General features: G+C 42.0%; 2 protein-coding genes across 2 annotated transcripts in view; one reads left to right on the top strand and one right to left on the bottom strand.

The window, feature by feature from the left end:
* Positions 1–13,400, bottom strand: part of LOC121853344 (cilia- and flagella-associated protein 161-like) — a 93,854-nt gene extending 80,454 nt beyond the window's left edge. Inside the window, exon 1 of the mRNA XM_042347412.1 lies at positions 13,201–13,400. Within this exon, the coding sequence (XP_042203346.1) occupies positions 13,201–13,269 (69 nt within the window). The 5' untranslated portion in view covers positions 13,270–13,400. The remainder of the gene's footprint in view (positions 1–13,200) is intronic.
* Positions 13,401–13,756: 356 nt separating this feature from the next.
* Positions 13,757–19,656, top strand: LOC121853345 (39S ribosomal protein L54, mitochondrial-like). Its single transcript, XM_042347413.1, has 4 exons — positions 13,757–13,914; positions 15,345–15,394; positions 16,321–16,456; positions 19,344–19,656. The coding sequence occupies exons 1-4, from the start codon at positions 13,788–13,790 to the stop codon at positions 19,454–19,456; spliced, it is 426 nt and encodes a 141-aa protein (XP_042203347.1). The 5' UTR covers positions 13,757–13,787; the 3' UTR covers positions 19,457–19,656.
* The last annotated feature ends 7,737 nt before the right edge of the window (positions 19,657–27,393 follow it).

Genomic DNA, 27,393 nt, shown 5'->3' with positions numbered 1-27,393 from the left:
TTGTGTTTTTATCAGGAATATGGCGTCAGAATTTCTAGTTTCAAGATAATGTCTCCCGAGATTTTTTCTTTTGTGGAGTTTTTTCTTTTGTTTTTTCTTTTTTTTTAAGACCCGTGAGAATATTGGACTGTAGGATTCTCTTTATAGAATTGATTACACTCTTACACACGTACAGGCGCACATGTACACATTAAACACACACCCACACACACACACACACACACACACCACCCTCTAGACCCGAGACATCACCCACACCTTACAGTAGTAGCGGCTCGCCTACACAAAGCAACAGTCCTGCACCACAACGCCATTAATATGACAATGGACGCCACAATAGCAAAAAATGAAAAAAACCCGGTTCTTGCTAATGCCGCGCTTGACGAAGATATACTAACAGGTGTGTGTGTGTGTGTGTGTGTGTGTGTGTGTGTGTGTGTAGGGTGTGTTGTGTGTGTGTGTGTGTGTGTGTGTGTGTGTGTGTGTGTGTGTGTGTGTGTAAGGTGTGTTTGTGTGTGTGTGTGTGTGTGTGGTGTGTTTGTGTGTGTGTGTGTGTAAGGTGTGTGTGTGTGTGTGTGTGTGTGTGTGTGTGTGTGTGTGTAAGGTGTGTTTGTGTGTGTGTGTGTGAAGCGTAATTGTAAATATGTGTGTTTGTGTGTGTGTGTGTTTGTGTGTGTTTGTGTGTGTGTGTTTTGTGTGTGTGTGTGTTGTGTGTGTGTGTGTTTGTGTGTTTTGTGTGTGGTCTAGGTGACTCGACTCAGTATAAATACCACGCCCTTCACACCTCCGGGTTGAGCTTAAGTTGCTCGTGTTTGGCTTATCTCAGGGGTTGGTGCTAGACTTATCTCAGGGGCTCTTCTGTCAGGTTAGGTTAGGTAGTATACTAAATGGAGTGATAGACACAATATGATTCTTGATGATAAATTGAGAAGTATTCAGTGTAGCAAGAGGAATACTCGGTGTGGAAAGTGTACAGGAGAGAGGAAGATTTCTATAGAGTTCAAACAACTGTATAAAAGACTGTAAATGAATGTAAAAGACTGTAAATGAATGTAAAAGACTGTAAATGAATGTAAAAGACTGTAAATACGATACACCTAGACACAGTATACTAAAGGTTGTGTTGGAGACTAAACTGTACTGGTTGAGTCTGGTGGTCAGGTAGGTAAGTTTTTCTACCTTAGGTTTGCTTGTGTTAGTCGGTGAGATAAGGTGTTGACAGTAAACAACTCACATAACTGTAAGGTAAACTGTATCATAAGTCTACAGGTAATTAATCAACTTTATTGTGGATTAATGTTTACTGTATAAAACATTAAGAGAATATGATGTTGTGATGTTTTAATGTATGTCGCTTTGTGTGTATGTGTGTAACCGGAAATACTTACACAGGTACACACATATATTTGGCATACATAGCCTCGATCAGTATGTATGTCCGTATATATATAAAATTCCTGCATATTAATTGACATCCCGTTAAAAGACTCGTATAAAAAATCTTATTGAGAGTCATAACTTGTCTGACCGTTCTCAGATTGAATCACCCAGGCACTGCTCACTATAGGGTCTTGATAAACAAAGTCAGGACCTTAATTGTGTCCTCTAGTCCAGTTGATGTCACGTCATGCACGACTACAGAGACATGAGTAATGATTAAAGATATGAACTGGCAGGACGCTAGGGGAATGTCACGTCATGCACGACTACAGAGACATGAGTAATGATTAAAGATATGAACTGGCAGGACGCTAGGGGAATGTCACGTCATGCACGACTACAGAGACATGAGTAATGATTAAAGATATGAACTGGCAGGACGCTAGGGGAAGTGAACATAATATCTTGGTACCTGGTCAAATTGCCTGACTGTATACCTGCACTGCCTCGGTAACAGTATACCGGCACTGTTTTATCTACACCGTATACCTGCGTTCTCTAAACACGTGTTGGACTGTATACCTGCATTGTCTATATACATGTTAAAACAATAGTAAACTTTTATGATGGTTTTACTGAATAAATATTATCATTATTATTACGTAGCGTCACTGACTATTGAACATCTGAACACGTAGACCCGAGACATTTCTCCAAAACAGACATAACAAGGTCGTAACTACCCATTGAGAGCGAATCTAATTAATATTGAGTCTCGGTTGAAATTTTGAGGATATGTTAGAGTTTTTTGTATGTCTTAACTGACCAGCGAGATAAATCTACATACGTTCTCACTTATCCAGATACGAGTGAAATTTAGCATCAGGTCCTTTGAGAATCAGGGACAATGAGTGTTGCGAGGAGGGGCATTGCGGAAGTCATCACCAGGTGACCTCAATTATAGCAGCAGGTACCCACAGCCAAGACAGTGATTCACTAAGATACAAGTTACTGTGGCAACACTACTTAAAGACTCTCACCAGTACACCACCATGACCACTATACCAGTACACCACCGCAACTCACACCCGTCACCCCAGCCGTCAAACCTACCGTCTACACCCACAACATCAAGACCCCCAGCACATCAGCCACTCAGGTTCTTGAGGACTTCACCCCACATTTGTGTTCAGAACAGAAAAACACATAAGGTTATGAAACTATCGCAGCACCTCGCCCTTATTACCTCAGTGAGTGGCCACGCCTTCAGTCAGATCGAGAGCGAAAGTAAACCACCCGTATACCCGACGCAGGGCTCAGGGACCTGGCAAAAACCCGAGCAGACAAGGTCCTTTGAGGGAGGGGGGTGGGGGCACCTTCTAAGCGTTTACGCTCACTTGGGCGGAGGTTGGGGGGAGGTAGTGTAAATGGTGAGGTCATAGGTGGGGTCAGATGCGTCAATGCGTCATAGTGTGTGTGTGTGTGTGTGTGTGTGTGTGTGTGTGTGTGTGTGTGTGTGTGTGTGTGTGTGTGTGTGTGTGTGTGTGTGTGTGTCATTCATGCTGTTCTCTTCTCTTTTATCTCATTCTGTTTGTGTTAATATTGCTTCACTACAAGTCTTTCCCTCATTGTGGTTCTAGAATTTAATAATTACCTCTTTACATTATACTATACGTACATGAAAAAACACAAACGAATAATGCTGTTACCTGTCTTAATCCACATATAACCTTACCTAGCCAGACAGAACACCGATCACCTTAATCAAACCTTACCTGTGCCTCCAGTATTATGTCTTGTAAAAATATTTGATTATGGTTATCATTTTAGTCTACGAAATACCCACGTGTGAGGTAACATATAGAGTAGGGGGTAGAGGGGTAGAGGGGTGGGGGGTGGGGGGGTAGAGGGTGGGGGTAGGGGAGTTGGAGGTAGGGGTAGAGAGTGGGGGAAAGTAGAGTAGCAAGTGGTGGGTGATGACACTGCCCAGGAAATGAGTAGCAATTTATAGTATACTTCTGACCGCGTGAGGTGGCCGGTGCAATGAGCAGGGTAGGGAGGGAAGGGAGGGTAGGGAGGGGGGAGGGAAGGTGGTAGGGGGAAGGAGGGGAGGGATGTCAAAGGTAACGGCATAAGAGGAAAAGTTGTTGTCATCTCCTGCCTTTTAATCACGTGGGAGTCTAGTGTGTGTGTGTGTGTGTGTGTATGTGTGTGTGTGTGTGTGTGTGTGTGTGTGTGTGTGTGTGTGTGTGTGTGTGTGTGTTTTTTTGTGTGTGTGTGTGTGTGTGTGAGAATTAATGGTTATTTAAGTCAGTTATATTTTTATTGTTGAGTGTAATAAATGGCAGCAGTGGGGTGGTGGTGCAACTCTGCGGAAGTCACACACACGCACACGCACACACACACACACACACACACACACACACACACACACACACACACACACACACACACACACACACACACAGTTAACCTCAAGTATCCATATCGTCGTCTAGAATGTTAGTCAATATACCACAAAAAAAAAGTAATTACCACTGAAATACTAATTAATTTACCTGCTGCCATCATCAAGGTGTTGTAGATATTAGTGAAAACAGAAATGAAAAGGTAAATATTTGTATAAGTGGTAAAAGTGTGACTCGCCTCCATCACCCAAACACACTTGGGGGAGGTAGGGTGATGGTGACGTCATTGGAGACAGTATCAAGGGCCTCTCATACTGTAAGGGTGACCAGGGTGACACTCGTTAAGGTGTACAGTAGGTAAACAGCAAGAAACTTCAGTATAATGGTATAGACTTTAGACTTAGTTGGACCCGTTGTGGAGGAAGACTATAGAAGGAGCGCCAACGGTCTCAGCTTCCGGCAGACAAGGTGGCCCAGCTCGCGGGTCGGGCTGCCCCCAACAACTTTTTGCTCGCCTTATGAATGCATTACCCGAGTGAGGACCTTCGTTAAACAAAGACAGGAGTCGATCAGCTGACTCACCGGATGCAATTAAATCCCGTACTTGTGAGGTCAACAAGCGATGCTATGATGGGAAAATATGAGTTGTGGATCAGCGGGGCAGATGGCAGGGTGACATGCCGTTATGAGTCTCCTTCAAACTGTTGGGTACAAGTTCCTCGGGAGATAAATACTTGGCTTAAGTGCAACATAATTTACCAGGTTACAGATCAATATCAATAGTTTTACATTATGTATGTTAAAGTTCTGACGCCATAATTATTCTTTGTTGTAGTGCTCTCCCGTAGGCTTTAATATCTTGTTCATTTAGAGTAGATCTTTAGAATTAAGCAAAAAAGAGATATTACTGACGCCCAAGTAAGTGACTCATGTCTTTCTAATACCTTGTTGCGGCGTCGTCCACCCACAGTATGGAAGAAGGATAAGTTCATGGCCAGGTGGTGAGGCACACCTTTAGCCTCGGGGCCCGACAGTCACCTTGGCAAGGTAAAGTCTTCCACCAGGCACAAGCAGTGTCCTCAGCTGGTCTGGGTGACCCTCAACACAACGCCTATAATTGGAGTTACTCATAAACACCGAGTGTGTTTAGCGTTCGTCCCGCCTGAGTCCCAGGCGTGATCACCCGAGGGCGTCCACTGTGTCGGCAGCCATGTTGGGGCAGGGAGGTGAGGCTGTGAGGGTGGGGTAAAAGGTTGGGCGGGGCGCTGGGCACGCCTTCACGTCTCCGAGCAGGAACACAGATAAAAAGGTCCATATTTACAGTCACGAGTGCTTGTTAGTCACTCGGTGCTTTATCCGGGGTCAACAAATTATTACAGGATGCTGCTCAAAAACCTCATCCATTCTCACTAAGGAAACACCATTATATGAAACAAGTTTAAGCCATTACTCAACTCTGCTTCAACAATAACCCACAAAAATTGTTACAAATACTGATTGTTTACGGAGAGTTGATCGAGGTGGATGACGCCCCCGTATAGAGGGAGACACCAGGCCCTGAGGTACAGCTGCCTTACTTGTCCCTCAGATGACAGTCCTCCCACACCTCCATCCACCCACAACCTTTCACTTCATTTACTGGAAGGTGAGGCGATTAACGTATTTTCCTGGGTGTTTCCTTTTACCTTTTCCTGGATCTGTCTCAGGGCGGTATAAGTCAGCAGCTCCCCCACCCCAGGGCGGTATAAGTCAGCAGCTCCCCCACCCCAGGGCGGTATAAGTCAGCAGCTCCCCCACCCCGCCCCACATGACCAGTACACACAGAGACACGATCTCAAGATGCTGTCATAAGAGGCTGGTGATGGGTGAGGGGGTCAGGGAATTACCCCCGCGCCATGTTGTATATCTTTGCTTAACTGTTTGTTATTTTGTTGTCTTTATTCGTGTTGATATATTAGTGTTTTGGGTCGTTAGTGAACGTATAAATCCGTACGGTACTTGTTATTTACTATTACTCTTCATAACATATGATCTACTTCAGTTAACTTATATTAATTTAGATTTAGTTGATTTTGTTTATCTCAGATTACACTGTTAGATTACACGAGTCAACAATAACATTATGTTAATTACTTCAAAAAATAACTACAAGAAAATATGAGCATCCAGTCGTTCTATAAATATAATCTTGTTAAGATCAAAGAGTGACCTTGTCTGGTGGCTAATGCCAGGGGTTGAGTCCAAAAAGTAATCCTGTTTAGTCAATGGTTACTGGCGGCGGCAGCGACGGTCTGCATGACTGTATGCTCTAAATAAACACACACACACACACACACATACACACACACAGACACACACACATACACACACAGAACACACACACACACACAGAACACACACACACAGAACACACACACACACACACACACACACACACACACACACACACACACACATATATATATATATATATATATATATATATATATATATATATATATATATATATATATATATATATATATATATATATATATATATATATGTGTGTGTGTGTGTGTGTGTGTGTGTGTGTGTAACTGTTGCCCTTACCTCAGTAGGTGGACTGACTCAGTAAGACACTCCCCAGTTGGGTGAAACACTCCACGTGTGACTCGTGTTGGCTTCACTTGTATATTAAAGAGATAAACAATAAACTAACTCTAAGTAACAGTGACTATACATCTTCTGTACACGACCTGTGTGTCAAACGATTAGTACTCGTTTAAATGTATTTACTTAAAATGTTGGGTCATGATACATACTGAAATGTTTTAATAATTCATTTACGAACGTCTTTTAAATTTTATATTTTAATGTTAAGGTTACGAAGGATCTTAATATTGATTGCTATTTACTTTTATCGAATATGTTTGTTTTATTTGCATAGAGTTAATGGACTATGGTATTGGCCCCAGTTGCCAAATGATGCATTTCCTTTCTTGTGAGGTTGGCGTCTGTACTGTACACTATATTTTATACTGGGCTTCATCTTGAATGTGTTTTGTTGTTCAGGTAAGTGACTTTGCTACAATGCTTGAGTAATTCTGACAGCAGTGTGATTAATGTGGTGTTCTTATGTTGCAGGTGGTGGTGGTTGTGGCAGTCGCGGCGTGTACTCTGTACAGCCCCGAGGCCCGGCCAGCACAGACTACATTCTCCAGGTTTCCAGCGAGAAACACTGTACGGCTGCAGAACCTCTCCCAAAGAACCCAACAGGACCTCAACAGAGTATGGGATACACAACTAGAGAAACAACGTAGCAAATCCCAAAACCAAGATGACACCATCTCATTCTTCGAGCGTCCAGGCGACGGCCGGTACGTTTATGGCTACGATGTGGCCAACGATGGTCCCAGTCACATGGAGGCCTCCGACGGGAATGGTAAGACCGTCGGCAAGTACTCTTACACCGACGCTACAGGCAAGAACGTGGAGGTCCACTATGTGTCTGGCGCCCAGGGCTTTAGGGTCATCAGCAACAACCTTCCCGAAGATACTGAGGATGTGAAAAGGGCCAAGGAGGTGTTCTTCAAGGCATTTGAGGAGAGGAAGGCCACTCACTCCCAGACACCCTCCCGAGACACTGCCGCCGCCAGTGGAGTGATCGGGGCGTCAGTCGTTCCCGTCGCCATGGCTTATACCTCCTCTGCTGCTAGAGCTGCACCGGCTACCACCTCTGGTAACGAAGCCGAGGGAGATGCTGAGGAAGGTGAAGGTGATGAAGAGGAAGAGGGTGAAGGTGATGAAGAAGAGGGGGAAGAAGAAGATGACGAAGGGGGTGAGGATGAGGACGAAGAGGATTCAGAGGAAGAGGAAGACTCAGATGAAGATTCAGATAGTTCTTCATCTTCCGAAGAAGACAGTAGTAGCAGCAGCGAAGAGGACAGTAGTAGCAGTAGCGAAGAAGACAGTGATGAGGAAGACAGTGATGAGGAAGACAGTGATGAGGAAGATGAAGACGATGATGAGGAAGATGAAGACGATGATGAGGAAGATGAAGATGAGGAGGAAGAAGAAGATGAGGAGGGAGAGGAAGATGAGGAGGAAGATGAGGAGGAGGAGGAGGAGGAAAATGAGGAAGATGAGGAAGAGGATGAAGAGGAAGACGAAGATGAAGAAGATTCTGATGAAGACGAAGAAGAAAGTAGTAGCAGCAGCTCATCGTCGTCATCATCATCTGAGGAAGACGATGAGGAAGATTCTGATGAGGAGGAGAATGAGAACATGAGCGAGCAGACACTACTGTCAAGGTTCAACCAAGACTTTGGACGAAAACTGTACTCCTCGGCCGTCAACTTCCCCGGCCAGACCCAGCGCTAGTGACCACAACAACATCACAATCTAATACGCCGGATAAATATGCCAGTGTTTTACTATTATAATGCTCACTAGAGGTTAATGATAAGATACGTAAAAATTCCATTGGGATATAAGGCGTATTTTTACGGAAATCAAAGTGCTGATGTGTCTCGGGACTCGGTGTCGGTGTCACGTTGGGTTCGTGTAGCGTCAGTGTGTCGTCGTGGTGTGTGTGTGTGTGTGTGTGTGTGTGTGTGTGTGTGTGTGTGTGTGTGTACAGGCTTTATGTGTTGGCTTGCGGAGTAAACATACCTGAGGCGTCGCCCATTTTTATTGTCAAGTGAAATATTTATCGATGAAAGAAAATCTTATATTTTGGTATAGACAAAAATTGCACTGTTTGGAGGCCCACTTTGTATGTTTACTTTATAGCATCCAAACAAATCACTATTAGAGCTATTTAAAGCTCTCCGTGTACCAAGGGAAACCTCGGAGTAATCGTTTGCAATCAGATCAAATTGATTTTCATTTACACAGATACAAGTAATGTGGTTTAATAAATTAAGTAATATTCAGTACAAATACATAAACAAAATAAGTATATTGCTGACGGTTAGTTGAGCATCACCCAGCACTCGTGTATCATACAATGCTAGAGAGATCTTCACACTCTCATCATTACTTAATCTTTGTCTTTAACTTTTTCACTGTACTATGACCGACCTTCATTGTCTCACTGTTAATGTTTTCTTTTTATTTCTTTTCCTCTTGGTATGTTTGGTGATACATGAACACATTGTACAAGGTATCGTATATATATTTATGTCTTCAGTCTTTGTCTCTTGCTGATGTGTGCTTTTATTGTTGTTTACTTTCCGTACATAATTTACCGGGCTGAAGTGGAGGAATATAAATAATGATCTGAACTGACCCTGTATGTCTGCGGTCATCATAAAATAGTATTAGAATTTGGTTACGTTAAAAAGAAACCGTCCACACAGCTGACCCCCGCAAGGCTGTTGGTCGCTGAGGCCTTTACCACAGCTCTGCAGTACCCTCTCTTCTTATTTTTACAATAAATAAACAATATGAATATAATCTGTGTGTTATTTTTCCCTCACTACTTCACGAACTCATTACTGTGTGAGGAACATTTTGGCTCAGGAGGACAATTAGTAAGTAGGAGTAGTAACTAGGAGAAGGTCTTGTCTCGTTAAGCTTCGTGTTGAGTACCAAAAGCTTCTACACCTTCATCCCTTCATCTTAATGTATCACTATAAAACGCCATTAACCAACTTTACGCCTTTATTGTGGATTATAAGTATGTTAGAATAATTGAAGTACTTTATGAGAAGAATCAGCATCCAAAAAGTGGTGAGTTGCTGAGCTTGTTCCACTCGTACACAGTAGGGAGGATGGCCACACTCCTGATAAGTTACACAATAGGGAGGGTGGCCACACTCCTGATAAGTTACACAATAGGGAGGGTGGCCACACACCTGATAAGTTACACAGTAGGGAGGGTGGCCACACACCTGATAAGTTACAGAAGTAGGGAGGGTGGCCACACCAGATAAGTTAGACAGTAGGGAGGGTGGCCACACCTGATAAGTTAGACAGTAGGGAGGGTGGCCACACACCTGATAAGTTACAGAAGTAGGGAGGGTGGCCACACCAGATAAGTTAGACAGTAGGGAGGGTACACCTGATAAGTTAGGACAGAGAGGGTGGCCACACTCCTGATAAGTTACACAGTAGGGAGGGTGCCACACAGATAAGTTAGATGTAGGGAGGTGGCCACACACCTGGATAAGTTACACAGTAGGGAGGGAAATATACACTGATAAGTTAGAGGGGGAGGGTGGCTACACACCTGGATACAAGTTACACAGGGAGGGTGGCTACACTCCTGGGCGGTTACACAGTAGGGAGGGTGGCCACACCTGGAAAAGTTAGACAGTAGGGAGGGTGGCCACACCTGAAAGTTAGACAGCAGGGAGGGGTGGCCACACACCTGGATAAGTTACACAGCAGGGAGGGTGGCCAAGACTCTGATAAGTTACACACAGGGAGTGGTGGCCACACTCGATAAGTTAGGACAGTAGGGAGGGTGGCTACACACCTGATAAGTTACACAGAGAGGGTACACACCTGATAAGTTAGACAGTAGGGAGGGTGGCCACACCTGATAAAGTTAGACAGTAGGGAGGGGGTGGCCACACACCTGATAAGCCATATAGGAGGGTGGCTACACACCTGATAAGTTAGACAGTTGGGAGGGTGGCCACACATGATAAGTTAGACAGTAGGGAGTGATGTACACACCTGATAAGTTAGACAATAGGGAGGGTGGGCTGCACTCCTGATAAGTTACACAATAGGGAGGGTGGCCACACACCTGATAAGTTACACAGTAGGGAGGGTGGCCACACACCTGATAAGTTAGACAGTAGGGGGGTGGCCACACACCTGATAAGCTAGACAGTAGGGAGGGTGGCCACACACCTGATAAGTTAGACAGTAGGGGGGTGGCCACACACCTGATAAGCTAGACAGTAGGGAGGGTGGCCATACTCCTGAGTTACACAGCAGTAGAGGACATGCTGAGCAGCTAAGTACTCTCAGAGCTCTGTATTCGACCGTGACCTCAGAATATCTCCTAATATCAAGTGTTCATGGCTTCACAGTGCCCATGATATTGGTCAGATTTAAAAAGAATATGGGGGTCTTACAGCACTCCCCGACCCCCCAGCTACGATCTCTGGGTCTTACAGCCTCCCTGACCCCCCCCCAGCTACGATCTCTGGGTCTTACAGCGCCTCCCTGACCAGCTACGATCTCTGGGTCTTACAGCGCCTCCCGACCCCCAGCTACGATCTCTTGGGTCTACAGCGCCTCCCTGACCTCCCCAGCTACGATCTCGGGTCTTACAGGCGCCTCCCGACCCCCAGCTACGATCTTGGGTTCAGCGCCTCTCCCTGACCCCCCAGCTACGATCTCTGGGTCTACAGTGCCTCCCGACCCCCCTAGCTACGATCTCTGGGTCTTACAGCGCCTCCCGACCCCAGCTACGATCTCTGGGTCTTACAGCGCCTCCCCCGACCCCCCAGCTACGATCTTGGCTTCAGCGCCTCCCGACCCCCAGCTACGATCTCTGGTCTTACAGCGCCTCCCCGACCCCAGCTACGATCTCTGGGTCTTACAGCGCCTCCTGACCCCCAGCTACGATCTTGGGTCTTATAGCGCCTCCCCGATCCCCAGCTACGATCTCTGGGTCTTCAGCGCCTCCCCGACCCCCAGCTACGATCTCTGGGTCTGGCCTCCGATCCCCAGCTACGATCTGGCTCAAGCCTCCCCGATCCCCCAGCTACGATCTCTGGGTCTTCAGCCTCCCGATCCCCAGCTACGATCTCTGGCTCCAGCGCCTCCCCGACCCCAGCTACGATCTCTGTACAGCGCCTCCCGACCCCCAGCTACGATCTCGGTCTACGCCCTCCCCACCCCCAGCTACGATCTTGGTTCATAGCCTCCCTGACCCCCAGCTACGATCTCTGGGTCTTAGCGCCTCCCCGACCCCCAGCTACGATCTCGGGTCTTAGCGCCTCCCGACCCCAGCACGATCTCTGGGTCTTACAGCGCCTCCCGACCCCCAGCTACGATCTCTGGGCAAGCGCTCCCCGACCCCAGCTACGACCCTGGGCTCAGCGCCCCCCGACCCCCAGCTATCTCTGGGGCTTACAGCGCCTCCCCCGACCCCATAATAACGGAGAACCCGGAAAAAATCATTAGTTCACGAAGTTTAATTCCTAGATCTTTGATGATTGACCTTCACTTGAATATTTGAAATTGTGTCATTGTTGTTTGACAGTTTGGTTCATAAATGTCGCATTTCATTCGGTAGAACATAAAAACACGTTATTGTAGTGTCTTAAGCCTTCTAGCGTTTGCCCTTGATAGTAACAACAATTCTGTGCATTTTTTTTTATTTGTGCTGATTCTGATGAATTTGTTAATCACAATATTTCGCGTATTGACACTTAATAACATGTAAAACGTACCAACAGGTGAGTTTTATCACAACATATTCTTTGCTCTCTGAACTTAAATAAGAAGCAAATTATTATTTTGGTAGTCATTTGAAATCTCTCGATACAGAAATATCGTGTTCCTGCTGTGCATGCAGAGGGTTTATACAAGTCCGTGTACTGTACCGTGTACTGTGCCGTGTACTGTACCGTGTACTGTACCGTGTACTGTGCCGTGTACTGTACCGTGTACTGTGCCGTGTACTGTACCGTGTACTGTGCCGTGTACTGTACCGTGTACTGTGCTAATTAAACAAAAACAACAAACGATGTCACTATTAAAATGGTAAAGTACATCAAGATGACACACCTACATGTACTGTACACAGGTGATGCACATTATAGATACTGTACATTATGCTCTTGTTCAGTGATTATAACATTAATGTTCTGTTACTCCTGTAAGCCATGAGAGGTGCAAAACGCCTTTCTACACATCTATTTTTTTTCAAATATAAAGGCAAGTAAACAATGGTATACATTAATGATAATTATTACAGCTCTCGAATAATGCCACGGCTAGCATCAAAGCCCCCGTACACTTCTCATTCAACATGAAATCAGAAATCATACCAGCATATATATACAGTATATAGTGTAAGTTATTAAACTGTATGTAGTCTTTTTCACCTATTTAACAGCTTCCTTTTTCATCAGTATACTGTATTTCAATATGAGATACACAATAACCAACACCCAATACCTGGTTATAACACGTGAAGATGGTACTGTATTGACACCTGTAATAATAATGAATGACAAGATGTGAGTTTAATTATTACATACATGGTCTGGAGTTTTACTGAATTTAAATACAAGGAAAAGTTCAGATAGACTTATTGCACTAAAATAGTGTATGGTTAATACTGTTGTATATATAAAGGGACCGGGATGTATGTATTAATAACTATCATTATGACATGCTTTAGTTAGATATTAGCCAAAATAGTTAACTGAAGTTTAGTGAGTAATCTCAAAATACTTACCTCCTCCATCAGCTTATTTTCGTACCAGTTTCCAACACGAACACACGAGTGATAAACATTTCTAGCCATTTTTCTAGTGTTAGATTGCACTGTATTAAGCACTGCTCCAGGTGATCCCGGTTACACTGCTCCAGGTGATCCCGGTTACACTGCTCCAGGTGATCCCGGTTACACTTCTCTCATAATGGAACACTTGTTATTGAGTTACCATGGCAACCAGTCATATGAAAAGCTATACAAGCAAAGTCTTTTCTCCAGTCACTCATTTCTATTGTAAATACAGAAGTTTAGGGTCAATTGATTATTTTGATAAAGACAGTAGCATGGAAGAAATATATTTGCTATTTTGGAGTTAAATTGCATTAAATGATGGTAGTCCACAATCACAGCAATTGATACAGTACTCATTTTTTTTCTGTAAGATTTTAGAACCACTTAACTTACTATAATTATCTAACAATCCAAACATTGCTTAAAGTCAAACAATTCCCAAGTTAATATAAAATCACGACCTTATGAATTGATTAACACTTAGTGGGAACTGTTGTCTTGTCTTGGGTGTTCAGCTTCACCCCCCAGAGGTAGACATGGCAGCCTGTGGTCCTGGGGGCTCACTCTTACAAGGCTTGTGTATAAGTTTACCGTCTTCATATCGACAATTATTCCTTCCAACATGTACGAAGATTCAACAAATGAATTATGCCAAAGCTCTAGGTAAGGATAATAATTATACTTTTTAGTGTATAGGGCAGTACAGGTAGGCCGGTAGGTGTAGTATCATTAGGCAGTTCAGAGTCACTAATCTCACTTAACTCCCTAACCTGTGTGTTGTTATTTAGGTTTTCTTACAATCATCCAAACAAAATCTCGTGGAAAAAATGAATAAATTTAATACAATATAAATCTGGTAATGTCTGAGAACATCACTACCACCAGAAGGAGTTGTTCAGTTTCATTAATTTTTTTCCCACACAATCTTTGGGTGATTGTAATAAAATGATACTACAATGTGCAGACACTAATAGATCCTGACCTAACCAACTCCTGACCTAACCAACTCAAGAAAGCTACCTAACCTTACATAACCTTCTAGCTGGGTGCTCTGCTCCCCGGGGCCCCCATCAAATTAAACAGAAGTACTCATTTGGATATCTGGTACCAATGAAAGCAACTTTATTGAAGCATCACGGTGTATTTTTACGATTTTTGTGGACATGAGAGTACGGTCTGACTGATCAGGTCGGTTGTAAACATATCAACGACGACTCGGCAGATTTTGGGGAGGAGTAATACTTTAAATAACTGATCTCTTCACACGGAGACATCATTTTAGTGTCATATGATCAGTTCACTGTGTTTTACCCTGCAATTTCCATCATCCTTCACGGGGAAATATTTCTCATTATAAAATGTTTCACTATACTGTAAGTCACTTTTCTATGGATCATCCCCAATGAAGACCTGCTGTATTAGTTTAGGTATTTTGTCCTGGCCGAGTTACACCACAACAGCATTTCACCATAACCCCTGAACGGTTGCCAGAGACCAGTGACCAATGATTTGTCATAAATAAGATGAACCAACTAACCTAATCTAACCTAACCAAACAGATACCTCTCCTAAGATGGAATTGTACTATTATTGGTTAGGTAGTTTGATTAGCGTGTTATTTTATCACTAGTTCATTTGGAAAGTTTGTTGAGAAGCATTTGGTTGCTTGGCATTAGGATTGCTTGCTGGCAAGTATGTCAACAATATAACTGTAAACAAAAGTAGGAAACTTAAAATTCCTCTAATTTTTTTGGGACAGTTAAGAGTTAAAAACAAGTTTCCTCCTATACATTTTTTTTTCCTAAAGCGGCTCCTTCTAACGGGGCGCTGTTGTAAATTATTACATGTACAGTTACAGAGAGCCCTTTATTGGGGTAACACTGGAAGACAGTAGCATGAAATATTGTAATATTTATGAAGGTTATGTGCCGGAAACATCAACTTGACATTTCTCTGTAGAATAATGTACACGGGACTTCCTGCTCCCTTCATATATAATTTTTCTCTTTATATTCTTGAGCCTGGTGTAATAAATATTTTAATCCTCGATTTTATGGCAAGAATTGTTAATTGACAAGTGTTTCTTTCAAAAGGTGCTGGTAGGAAGGGAAAAGGTAAACTTGGACCAACTGTAGAAAAGGTGGTAAGTGTGACTGTTCTTCTGTATCTATGATATGTTACTTTAGCTTTTAGAATTGTAAGTAAAATAGTTCTTAGAAAAGTGTTTTTGAGGGTAAATATAGTCAGACCTCTCCCAATATGAGGGTTATGCCCGAGAAGAATGACACCCTCTCTGACTTCATGTTGGGTGAGTTTCAGGGAGAAGTGTAGGGAGTGTGACATTTGTTCTTCAGATGATCATCAGCGTGTTGCGGCCATCTTCCATGCTTGCGTGGGTTAGCTCTTATTACCTGATGGCAAATGTTTGGTGAAACCAGAATGGGATGTTCCCCAAAACACCACTGTAGACGACTCCAGAGAGAAAAGCATTAATAAAAACCTACCAGTAGTTTTTAAGACAATATCTTTAGATTAATATAGAGACCATCGTAAACTTGCACATAGTACTGTGTTAGGCATTTTAAAGGGGGGAATTAGAACTCTAGACTCAACATTTAATCTTATTTCTGATGATTTCATATTTTTTGTTTGTTATTTCTTGTTTTATTAGAAAAATTTATCATAAAGCTGTATGAATATTTGTTTATACTGTACGAATATTGTATTCTTATGCTTCCTTCTTAATACACAAAGGCTATTACGCCCTTATATACGATACTGTTGTTTTGCTTGGACGAAGGTGCTGTATTAAGACCACCCCCTTATTATGATACAAAGAATTCACCTGAATCATCATTGTCTGGCCATATAACTGACGCACCCAAGGCACCCAGGCTTACCGTGTCTCTGGAGGTGAAGCTTGACTCCCCATAAACTGTGTGGGAGTCAGAGTGACGTGATCACTCCACCTTCAAGAGTCCCCCTTAGCCTTGTTTTTTGTGGATAAAGTGCATGTCTTGTGCAGACTACAGTATAGCGGACAGAAGAAAATCATTTCTCTCTTTCTAGCGTCTGCCAGTGGAGACCGACCCTGAGAAGCTGGTAAACAATGTGTGCGGGTCCCATCCAGTGAAGGAAAATCGTGAAGATATTATACTCAAGGATGACTCGGAGTATCCAGAATGGCTATGGACACTTAGAACTGGTGAGTCCTTGTGTTCTTTTTTTGTAGATTTTTAGCCGAGATGATTATATTTTTGTGGAATATCAAACAGAAGTTGATCTCTTGGCACTTAATGAGCCATGAGATTATTATTTGGATCCTCTTTCCAATAAGGTTTATATCTCTTACTAATAAGTCTCATCAGTTAAGATGTATAAATTTACATTAATTATTCATATAAAAATTATTGTTTTTTATCTTCTACTTCCTTCAGGTCATAATCATAATTTCTCCTAGAGTTTTCTACAGTTCCTGAATTAATAACAGTCGATGGGAGATTTTTTTCCAGGATTTCTTCCTTTCTTGATTTTGTCTGAAGAATGGACTGTGGCTGTCTCCAAATTTTAGTCAGGCACCAATGTTTATAGTGATCTACTGAGGTTCTTGCTCTTTCATGTCCATGTTCAACCATTTAATAATGTAGGTTTGTTAACACTGTTTTTGGTTCTTGGCTCTGACTTGCACAGTGCTGGCACACATGATTGGATGACTTCTGTCTACAGTACTTATTATCTTAATGGCTTCTCTCAGGTCATTAACAACTGATTCTTTCCTGAGGGTTCTATGATAATTATGAAAAACTGAATGGTTAGGGGGAGATCGAGAGCCTACAATACCCTAACTACCAATACAGTATACTAAAGACAGTAAAAAGGTCAACACTCCCAGGAGGTGCCTGTTTGTTCAATCCCTGTAGCTCTTTCTTGCACAACTTCACTCTTTTCTAGCAGGTTTGGCATAACAAGAGCCACTTGGCTAACTGGCTATAACAATAAATGGCATTGATCCTGAAATCACTTTTTTTGGTGGAGCTGGAGAAGAAGGTAGCTTGTATACCCTCCTCCTCCTCCTCCTCCTCTAGTTTCATAGCATAGTCACTGGCAACTGATATACCAAATTCCCTTCAATGAGGCTGATGGTGTGATTGATTATGAGTTAAAAATCAACCCTGACTCCCATTATGGGAGATGATACAGAGATCCCAATCCCCCAGTGAGCAGCTTTCATTATAAAACCTCCCTGACTCTGTGTAATGCCAGAAAAAAATGAATCTCATGATCAGTCCACCTTTTTTGTAAGTTGTTCTCCTTCATTGTATTTCATCTGTTTTCTTGTAATTTCTTGTCCTGTTGTCCCTATAAAGTATTTTTCTTGACTCTTGCATACCCATCAGATTTCTAAAGTAGAGTATATCTATGAGTCTGACTTTATCTCTCACCATCATAGTATTTCTTTCCTTATCCAAAACAACACTTATCCTGGCTACTCCTTTTGTGCATATTTATATCTTCTTCCCAAATAGTTTACCAGTTTGTCAACATCCTCATCCACTGCTTGTTTATGCACTTTGACTTGTTTCTCTAGCTTCATATTCAAAATTTCAAACTTCTTTCTCTTTTATTTTTAAGTTTCTGGAGGCATTACTAATGTTACCCTCCATGTTTTTTTATCTGCATATGCTGTAACCTTTTCAGTTCTATGGATGTACAGCTGCGGACAAAAGTTCGCTCCCCGTGATGAAACCAAGTCACGGGAATGATTCTCCGAAGTGACTTAAACTGTTGGGTGATATCTCCGTTAGCCGGAACAATTGGTACAGAGCACTTCCGGGAATGACAGATTTCCGGGTAACGAGACAACTCTCTCGAACCCGGAAAATATCCCTCATCCCCGGAATTTCCGGAAAATGCACCTGATTTTCATCTCTCAAGCCCAGAAAAAATTTCCCCTTCCCCGGAATTTTTCGGGTATCGGGAAAATTTTATCTGAATTTTCCGGAAAATGTGCTCCTCAGAATATCGTTCCCAAAGCCGGAATTTTCCGGAAAATTCCGGCTTTGGGAATGATTTTCCGAGAAAATTTCAATTCTGGCTATCAGAGAGTTCCGGGTTTGAGGGATTCCGGTTAACGAAGATATAACTATCTTGTTTAAGGTCGATGCTGTTTCATTTTGGGAGGGTGCGAACTTTTGGCCCCAACTGTACTTTGCACATTTAGAACTAGAGTCCTATGGTTGTATGAGGTATGGTTTGATATTTCCGTGTTCCATTTCATTTATCCTGGGGCAGTCATGAGCAATACTATACAATGGTGCCATGTGTTACCAGCAGTAATAATTCACCCCCATAAATATCACAGCTACCTTCAAACGCCATGGTGGAAGGACGTGTGTCAGGTTACACTTCTGACGGCCTTGAGAGTGATACCCGAGTGTCTGGTAGATGTAAACCTGAATTCAGTATACAGTTATATGGGAAGAATTAGATGCATTTGTTAATAGAAAGTAGTTATATAGAGGTACAGTATATGATGAAGTTTAGCTTGAGTATAGTATATAAATAACTTGTCAGCATAGGGAGATGTTAGGAAGCTGCAGTTGCCCAAATTAATTGTTGTGCTCAAGAAGGAACTGCAGCTGCTAACCAAGATTCATATTTTCTTTTTTGGTGTTTTAATGGCTTAAAACATTGTTCAATTAGTTTCTAAGGCTAATTTATATTATTTATTATTATTAATATTATTATTATTATTATTATTATTATTATTATTATTATTATTTTTATTATTATTATTATTTTAAATCATAGGCTGGGACCAAAGAGCTAATATATTCATTCCTCCCTGAAATTACCGTCATTCTGCATCCTATTTTTACATTTTCACACATTTCTTTAGGCATCCTTCAGTATGGCAGTTTTCATTTGACCTCACAACACATCTGCATCACTTAGTTCATTCTGTTCAGTATCTCGGCCAGCTTGTTTTGGGAGTCAAGGTTTAAATTCTTCCTGTATCAACCTCTTTTGATGAGAAGTTTATACATACTACTAATAATCCATCCAGAATTAAAGTGTCTTGACTTTTTCAGGTAAGCCCCCACCGATGAATGAATTGGACCCTAATTCTAAAGAGTATTGGAAGCGTATAAGAACTATGGCCATGAAAGAGAAGAATCTGCATAAGAAAATAAAGAAATTCTGATGGTCTTATGTCCAAATAAAAACAATTGTATATTAGCAATTAAAATGTTAAATATTAGTAGAATGTGGGATGCTGTATGTACAGTACTTGTGTATTTTATGAAAGTTATGATTGAAAGTTAAAATTATAAAAGATAATGTTGAAAGTAAACTTATATATGTTTGCTGTTTTATATGAAAATAAAAACGTCTTTAAAGTTATGTTTTCTTTCATAATCTCTGTTATACTGTATTGGTAATTTAATTTTTCTCAGGTGTGGGTCTGTGAACTTAGGAAGACCATCCTAGCACAGACCATTGTATTACAGGTTGACCACCAATTTTCCTGCAGTCACTTTTCCTGACAGTTGTAAGGTGGTCGCATTTTTCCGCACCCCTTCAAAATAGTTAACTGAACCGCTGCTGATGTTTTGGTGAGGCTCCTTCTCTACCGCCTTCCCTCAAAGTTTGTTTACATACGGCAACTTTCTACCTTCACTGTTTTATGGTACTGCGACCCCAAATATGGCTTTAAAAAAAACAGCAATGTCAGTGGTGGTATGAAACGTAAACACCATTCACTATTAATACAAGAGAAGGTAGAACTTCTGAAGAAAGTTGAAAGTGGTGTGTCGGTGCGAACCTTGTGTGATATTTATTGGTGTTGGTTCATCAACCATATATAACTTAAAGAAGCAGAAGGATAAGCTTTTAAGGTTCTTTGCTGACAGTGATTCAAAGAAGCTGATGTACATTAGAAAAAGTCGTTGTGAAGGTGTTGAACTTCCAAGTGATATGGTGAAGGCCCAGGCTAAGTTATTTCATGATGAACTTGGATTAAACTATGAATGTGAATATACAGAGGGATGGCTTCAGCATTTTAAGAAGTGACATGGATTCAGTTTTCAGGAAGTGTCTGGTGGAAAACGTTCTGCAGACAAGGAAGCAGCTGCCGAGTATGTGAACGAGTTGTTAAATTAGTGAATGATTAAGGCTCAAGTCCTGAGCAGGTTTATAATACCGATGAAATGGCATTATATTGGAGATACAGTGAACACCTTGAAGAACATAGCCACAGAGGATGAAGAGTTACCTACAGTATTCAAAACCTCAAAGGAATGTATAACACTTCTAGGATGCTGGAACACACTGGTCCAGCATCAATCCGGCCCCGATGGTGCCGGAAAGTCGGAGGTCAACTTGTACGGAAGGGCCTCGTCTCACAGGCACTGACCTCTGGTCTTTGGAAGGGGCTCAGAGCACCACAACTGCTTTTATTTTGTGTTAGCGTTTAGAGATGTTGTCATTTTAATTTAATTAAATATAACACGCAATCAGTAGAGGAGACGAGGAAATATGAAAACATCAGGAGGTAAATAAAAAGTTCTATGTGCTGTCTCTTTCATTGATAAAAAGCACTCAACTTGTAAAGGAAACTTAAGACCAATGGTCACAGCAAACAATGAATCTTGAAAATGGTTGACATGTGTCACACTCATTATTAACTTGGTAACATGTATGAATTTGTGAAGCTCACTGGCATATATATACATATATATATATATATATATATATATATACAGTGGGGTATGCTATAACGAACGGATCCTACTACGAATATTCCTATAACGAACGGTTTTACCTATAAAATTGAGAATGCTATAACGAACGCAACTCCTACAACGAACGCGGATGAATACGGGACTACTTCGCCTGGCGCATGAATATTGTTGAACCGCGACCCACAACAAGAGCGTCAGGCGCCATCTTTGTCTCATTGTGTAGCCAGTGTTATTGTTGAAATTTCGTCTTTTGATGTGGAAATTCGCGTTATTTGTATAACTATTTTGTTATACAAGTATACAATTGTAACAATGAGTCGTCCAAAGCGAGTGAGAAAGCTAATAACCCTTGAAACTAAGAAAGAAATTGTAAAGAAACGTGAGAATGGAAGAAGCATTGCGAAACTTAGTGATGAATATGGGATGACTAAATCGACTATATGTACGATTTTGAAGAATAAAGGGGAGTTAAAAACTGTGCAAGTGGCAAAGGGAATCTCTAGACTTAGCAAAGCAAGGTGTAATGTGATTGAAGAGATGGAAAATTTACTCTTAGTGTGGATAAAGGAGAAAGAAATGGCAGGTGGTAACATAAGTGAAGCTATAATTTGTGAGAAGGCTAAACAATTGTTGGAGAACCTTAAAGCCAAGACTCCCAGTGGAAGTGATAGTGATGTGCCAGTGTTTAGGGGTACCTGCATGCTGAACAACACTAAGGTAAGATAAAGTACCGTATTTTTTACATTTTCCACAGAATTTTTTCAGTGTTAGGTGGTTGTATTTGGGGGCCTGGAACGGATTAATCCTATAACAAACGAGGTTCTGGAACCAATTACGTTCGTTATAGCATACCCCACTGTATATATATATATATATATATATATATATATATATATATATATATATATATATTATATATGTGATATTCTGTTTGTAAACAACCCCCTGGCGGGTAGGAAAGGCAACACTGTTACATAACTACCACGACCAACATATTTACATCTTTATTTTCTATTTTCTGATGATGCTCGCAACCACATTATTAACCTTCATAAACAAAAAAATAATACTTTAACGATTATGGAATTGCTTTTATTGAGTTGGCCTAGTTATTATAATTTCGTTAAAGGTTCAGTTGTTGTTTATGTCTATTTTTTAACATTAATTGTTTTACTGAGAAAGTCGGTTTGCCTTGCATGATGGTGACGTCTGGCAGCCATTTACTATGATATTCTTCTCGTGGGTAGATGATGGTCAGGTCTAATATACATTACTAGACAATACTATCACTACTACTGCTATTAATAAGTAATACAAGTTCTCATATATCTAAAAGCAAAATAATAACATTGACAACAATCATGTGAACTTGAGTCACCTCGTAACCTGTGGAAATTATGTCCACCGTCAAAAATTTACAATCATTATATAATTTTTACCTTCGTCAATTGTACAGTAGTATCAAGCATGACGTGTATGGTATCACAATTTGACCCCCCCCCCCCCTTACACACACACACATATATTAGTTGGCATTAAGAAAAACCACACCCAATAGTTGACCCAGTGAACCAAAATATACATACATATACATACATACATACATACATACATACATACATGAACCACACCCTAAACTGCTCACTCACCCACCTTGAAGCCTTGAAGAATGAAAACCTTGGATTATTTCACGAACCACTGACCGTAAATTATATGCACCATGAACATTCAGCTCCACTTCCTGCACGCCGTCACCGAGAGATGGGACGAGGGTGTGTCGAGCATTGTATTAAAATGACACTACATTCTTGAGCACGTACCAATTCACCGTCATTATTCTCAAGTGCATTACGCTGCCTCTCTGAGTCAAGTAGGTAAATTATGGACGTGAGATTGAAGTCCGCATTTACTGCATATATATAAAGTGCGTATGTGTGTGTGCGCGTGAGTGTGCAAATTACTATACTATACTAAGATACGTAGCGTGAACATGACGACTTCTAGGTCATTATAAATCTTTAATTAATGTGACGAGAAAAGATATATGCTAAATTACTGTACTGTATTTTAAATTGATACTTTCAGCGATTAACTCATTCGTTACATTCACTAATTAACACAACAGGTAGGCGGGTTACATTTGATTACCTTAGGAATGTCGAAGTAATGATTTTACTAAACCTTTACCTAGTACAAAGTATTTTACAGTTATACATTATATCTTTTGCTGAGAGGAAAAAACTGGTAAACAACGCAGGGAAGGGAGGGAATTGGCCGCCCACAATGATAGATGGTTATGCATGGAAGGTGTGAGACGAGGGGGTAAAACAGTGATCAGAGAGGGAATCACATAGTTAGATGCACTACAGGTGGTTCTTCACAAGCTATATGTGCTGTGTTTTATGTCGGGGAAGGAAAGAAAAAAAACTCGATTCGGATCACCTGAAGAATCTCTCTCCATTACCCTAGTTTATTTCACCTAAAGGTTAACCACCTTAACCTAACCTAACCTAACCACCTTAACTGCCTTACGATGTTACTGATGAATGTTATACATGATTATGGATATGTATACAGGTACACATGCATTAGTTCCACTCAGCCCAATGCCAGCTTTAATATATTAACGATATACGTAACTTAATATTCTTCAATTATCACTGCAGTGTTACCAGAGAGAAACTTCAGTAAGAAACACCTGATGTTAAACCCACACCGTGATTGATGAGAGAGAGAGAGAGAGAGAGAGAGAGAGAGAGCCTCTGCATTAAAGGCTTAAATGGCGTCAGAAATACACTTGAGAGAAGAGTTTCCTGTATCTAAAAGTGTTGTGTCGTGTCGGGAGGTCAGTAGGTCCGCCGTACAGCAGCCCCGCGGCACCAGACACCAACCAAGAACCGCTTGTCCTGACCCACTGACCAACCTCTTTCATTACTTTAGAATTATCTTAACACATCTGATGGTAAGGGTTGTTTCCCAGTGTTTCTCTAGTTTACTGTAATGATCAACAGGTGACGGGAGAGGTGCTTGGTGACCATAACATTACGCTGTGTCATCTGTTATTCCCTGCAGCGCTGAGTGACTATGATGCCCTTCCTCTCCTCTCCTCTCTCTCTCTCCCTTCCTCCACTCTCCCCCTCCTCTCTCTTTCCCTCTCCCTCCCGATACTCTCCCCTTCCCCTCTCTCTCTCTCTCCCTTTCCCTTCCTACACTCTCGTTTCTTGCACTATCCTCCCCTTTCTTTATCTCCATTCCTTCCTCTCTCTCTCTCTCTCTCTCTCTCTCTCTTCTGTCATGATGTACTGACGAGCGAAGGTAAGGAGAGAGAGAGAGAGAAAGAGAGATACCCCCACAAACTCCTGCATCACGCCAAACAATCTGCTTATGGCCCCCAACACAACGTCATCGTGTGCTTTATCAAGGAACTGTGCTTTGTAATGAAGGTAAAAGTTATTTGTGGGAAAGTGAAGATTATATTTATATTGATGGTATTTTTGAAGGATTTTTTTTTTCGGGAATTAGCCCACCCAGGCACAGCTCAAACGACCCACAACGGGGCCTGGGGGGCGAAAAAAACAAAGAAATTGAAAATAGAGAAGAAAAAGGTTATACTGTGTTAATCTACACCACGAAGATGCCGGAAAACCAGCTTTTTAAAATGAGACAGATTGTATGAGCATGGAAACACAGAAGAAAGCAAAACATTCCACAGTTTGGCTGTGTGAGGAAAGAAGGGGGTACTATAACGGGTTATTCTAGTGTGACCGACATCCACAGAGAAACGGTGGGCACCGCGGGCAAGACGTGTGTTACGAGCCCACGGCCTTGCTGGCGGTACACAGGATGCCAAATCCACCGAACATTGCCCGTTAAAGTACCTGTAAAAGAGAGAAACTAAAGCAACATTGTGGCGAAGAGAAAGGGAAGAGAGATTGTCGACTAAAGGAGGAGAGTTAATAAGACGAAATGGCTTTGTTGTGTTGGTGTCTCATGGTGTGTGTGTGTGTGACTTAGACCATCGTCCTCAAAGGGGGTGTGACTGAGGGAGGAGGGGTGTGACTGAGGGAGGAGGGGTGTGACTGAGGGAGGAGGGGTGTGACTGAGGGAGGAGGGGTGTGACTGAGGGAGGAGGGGTGTGATTGAAGGGGGTGACTGGGTGAGTAATTCTCTCAAAACAACAATGGCGTTCGGAGTAGCCGCGAGGAAAGTCTTATGATATTTAAGCTTTTATGTTATTATATTGTATTTAGTAACCTGGAGCTTTCTATAGATGAGACTACGTATTCCACTTATGCGTATAGACTATAAAATGCTAAGAGTAATCTGTAAACCAGTCAACCAAAATGCTTAACTTCTATGCTTTTATAGTTGTGGTTGGCTGCATTCTCGCTTCTGATTGGTTATCGGTTTATTTACGAATCTCTCATTGGTTGCCTTTGTGTTACGGATATCTCTATGTATATTTTCTAAGTAATGTATCACACTATACATATCTGTCTATCCCACAGGAGTGCAATATACTTCATCTGAGGAAATATATTACGTTATTATCTAGGTTAATGACAGCACAAATAGCACACATCAGACGATAATAAGTGTTTATAAGGTAAATTTCATATAATAGGGCAGGTAAAGACTACAGGTAATTTTTGGGGTAAGTACAGTGAAGTTCATTGACTGCTTGAGAATTGTATAGTGAAGATTTTTTCCCCTAATTACGATCTTTTAACTGTGAGTCAACGCTTCTAAAAATCTCACCACATCTTATTTTACACGAGGAAATTGGTTGAAGAGACTTTACTACCTTACCTTAACCACCCTCCCTGTCGTACAAGAAGACATCAGCTCTTGCAGGCGGCGGCGGCGGGGTGGTTAATACACTATCAGTCAGTTAAGTAAAGGTTGTTGATGAGGGAAACCCAAGATTGAGAGTAATGGAGCGGCGATCAAGTCGTGTATCACTCAACTATCGTCACTCAAGTGTCGCCTCAAGGGAGTCTTTATCATGACCTCAAAACACTGTGTGGGCTTAAGATAACAGACATCAGTTAAAATAAAATATATCACAGGTTATATACATGTGTGGGAATAATTATATCTTAATTTGCGTTTAGTACAGGAATATATCTTGAACGTTTGAACAAGGGAAAAGATATAGTGAGTGTTGAAGTAGCTGTATCTAGGACTATAACACCTATAACTACTAATCTTATACTGATCATCGCTATAATAGTTCATTAGATAAGGGTTTCATATATAACAGATCCTCGATATAACGGAATTAACTAAAATAGACCGTTAAATAGAAATTCCACTATCTCGACTTTTATCCTCAGAAAGTATAAAAAGTAATACTTCTTCGAGCCACATTAAGACATTGAAGGCCCTAATACGAGACATAAATTATCAACTGTATTACAGACGAGAGGTAAACACTATGGCGAGGTAAACATTATCGCGAGGTAAACATTATGGCGAGGTAAACATTATGGCGAGCGCTGAAAGGAACACGATAATGAGACGTTAAGTAGAAAGAATCATTATAACTCTCCCATTACGTGAGAGTTATAGGCAGGTGATACTGTTTAAAAATACACTGTGTTTTTCTTAAGCTATTTCGTTCCTGTGAGACATGTGGGGGAACAGTAGCGGCAACAGATGGTATTAACTATGTTGTTATTGTGTGGATATTTGGGTTATCTCGTGTTGTTATTGGTGTTTTGGTCCTGGTGAGAGGGTAGGTGGTGGTGTTCCTGTGAGACATGTGTAGCGGGATGGTGTTGTTATTGTGTGGTGGGGTGTTGTTACTGTGTGGTGAGGGGTGGTGGTGTGTGGTGAAGGGTGGTGTTTTATGAGGGGTGGTGGTGTTTGGTGAGGGGTGGTGGTGTGTGGTGAGGGGTGGTGTTTGGTGAGGGGTGGTGGTGTTTGGTGAGGGGTGGTAGTGATGGTGAGGGTGGTAGTGTGGTGAGGGGTGGTGGTGTTTGGTGAGGGGTGGTGGTGTGGTGAGGTGGTAGGTGGTGTGAGGGGTGGTGGTGGTGGTGGTGAGGGGTGGTGGGTGTGGTGAGGTGGTGGTATGTGGTGAGGGTGGTGTGTGGTGAGGGGTGGTGGTGTGGTGATGTGTGTGTGGTGAGGGGTGGTAGTGTGGTGATGTGACGGGTGGTGTGGTGTGGTGGTGGTGTGAGGGTGGTGTGGGTGTATGTGGTGGGGTGGTGGTGTGGTGGGGGTGGTGGTGTTTGGTGAGGGGTGGTAGTGTGGTGATGTGAGGGGGTGTGTGGTGATGTGAGGGGTGGTGGTGTGTGGTGAGGGGTGGTGTGTGGTGATGGGGGTGGTGACTGTTGATTAATATTATTGTGGGATGATGATGGTGGAGGTAGAAGAAAGGAGGGAATAAAGATGA

Source organism: Homarus americanus, unplaced genomic scaffold (genome assembly GCF_018991925.1).
Source record: "Homarus americanus isolate GMGI-L3 unplaced genomic scaffold, GMGI_Hamer_2.0 scaffold20597, whole genome shotgun sequence".
Taxonomy (NCBI): domain Eukaryota; kingdom Metazoa; phylum Arthropoda; class Malacostraca; order Decapoda; family Nephropidae; genus Homarus; species Homarus americanus.
Note: the sequence above shows the minus strand (reverse complement) of the source record. Positions and strands in the feature narration are given on the sequence as shown.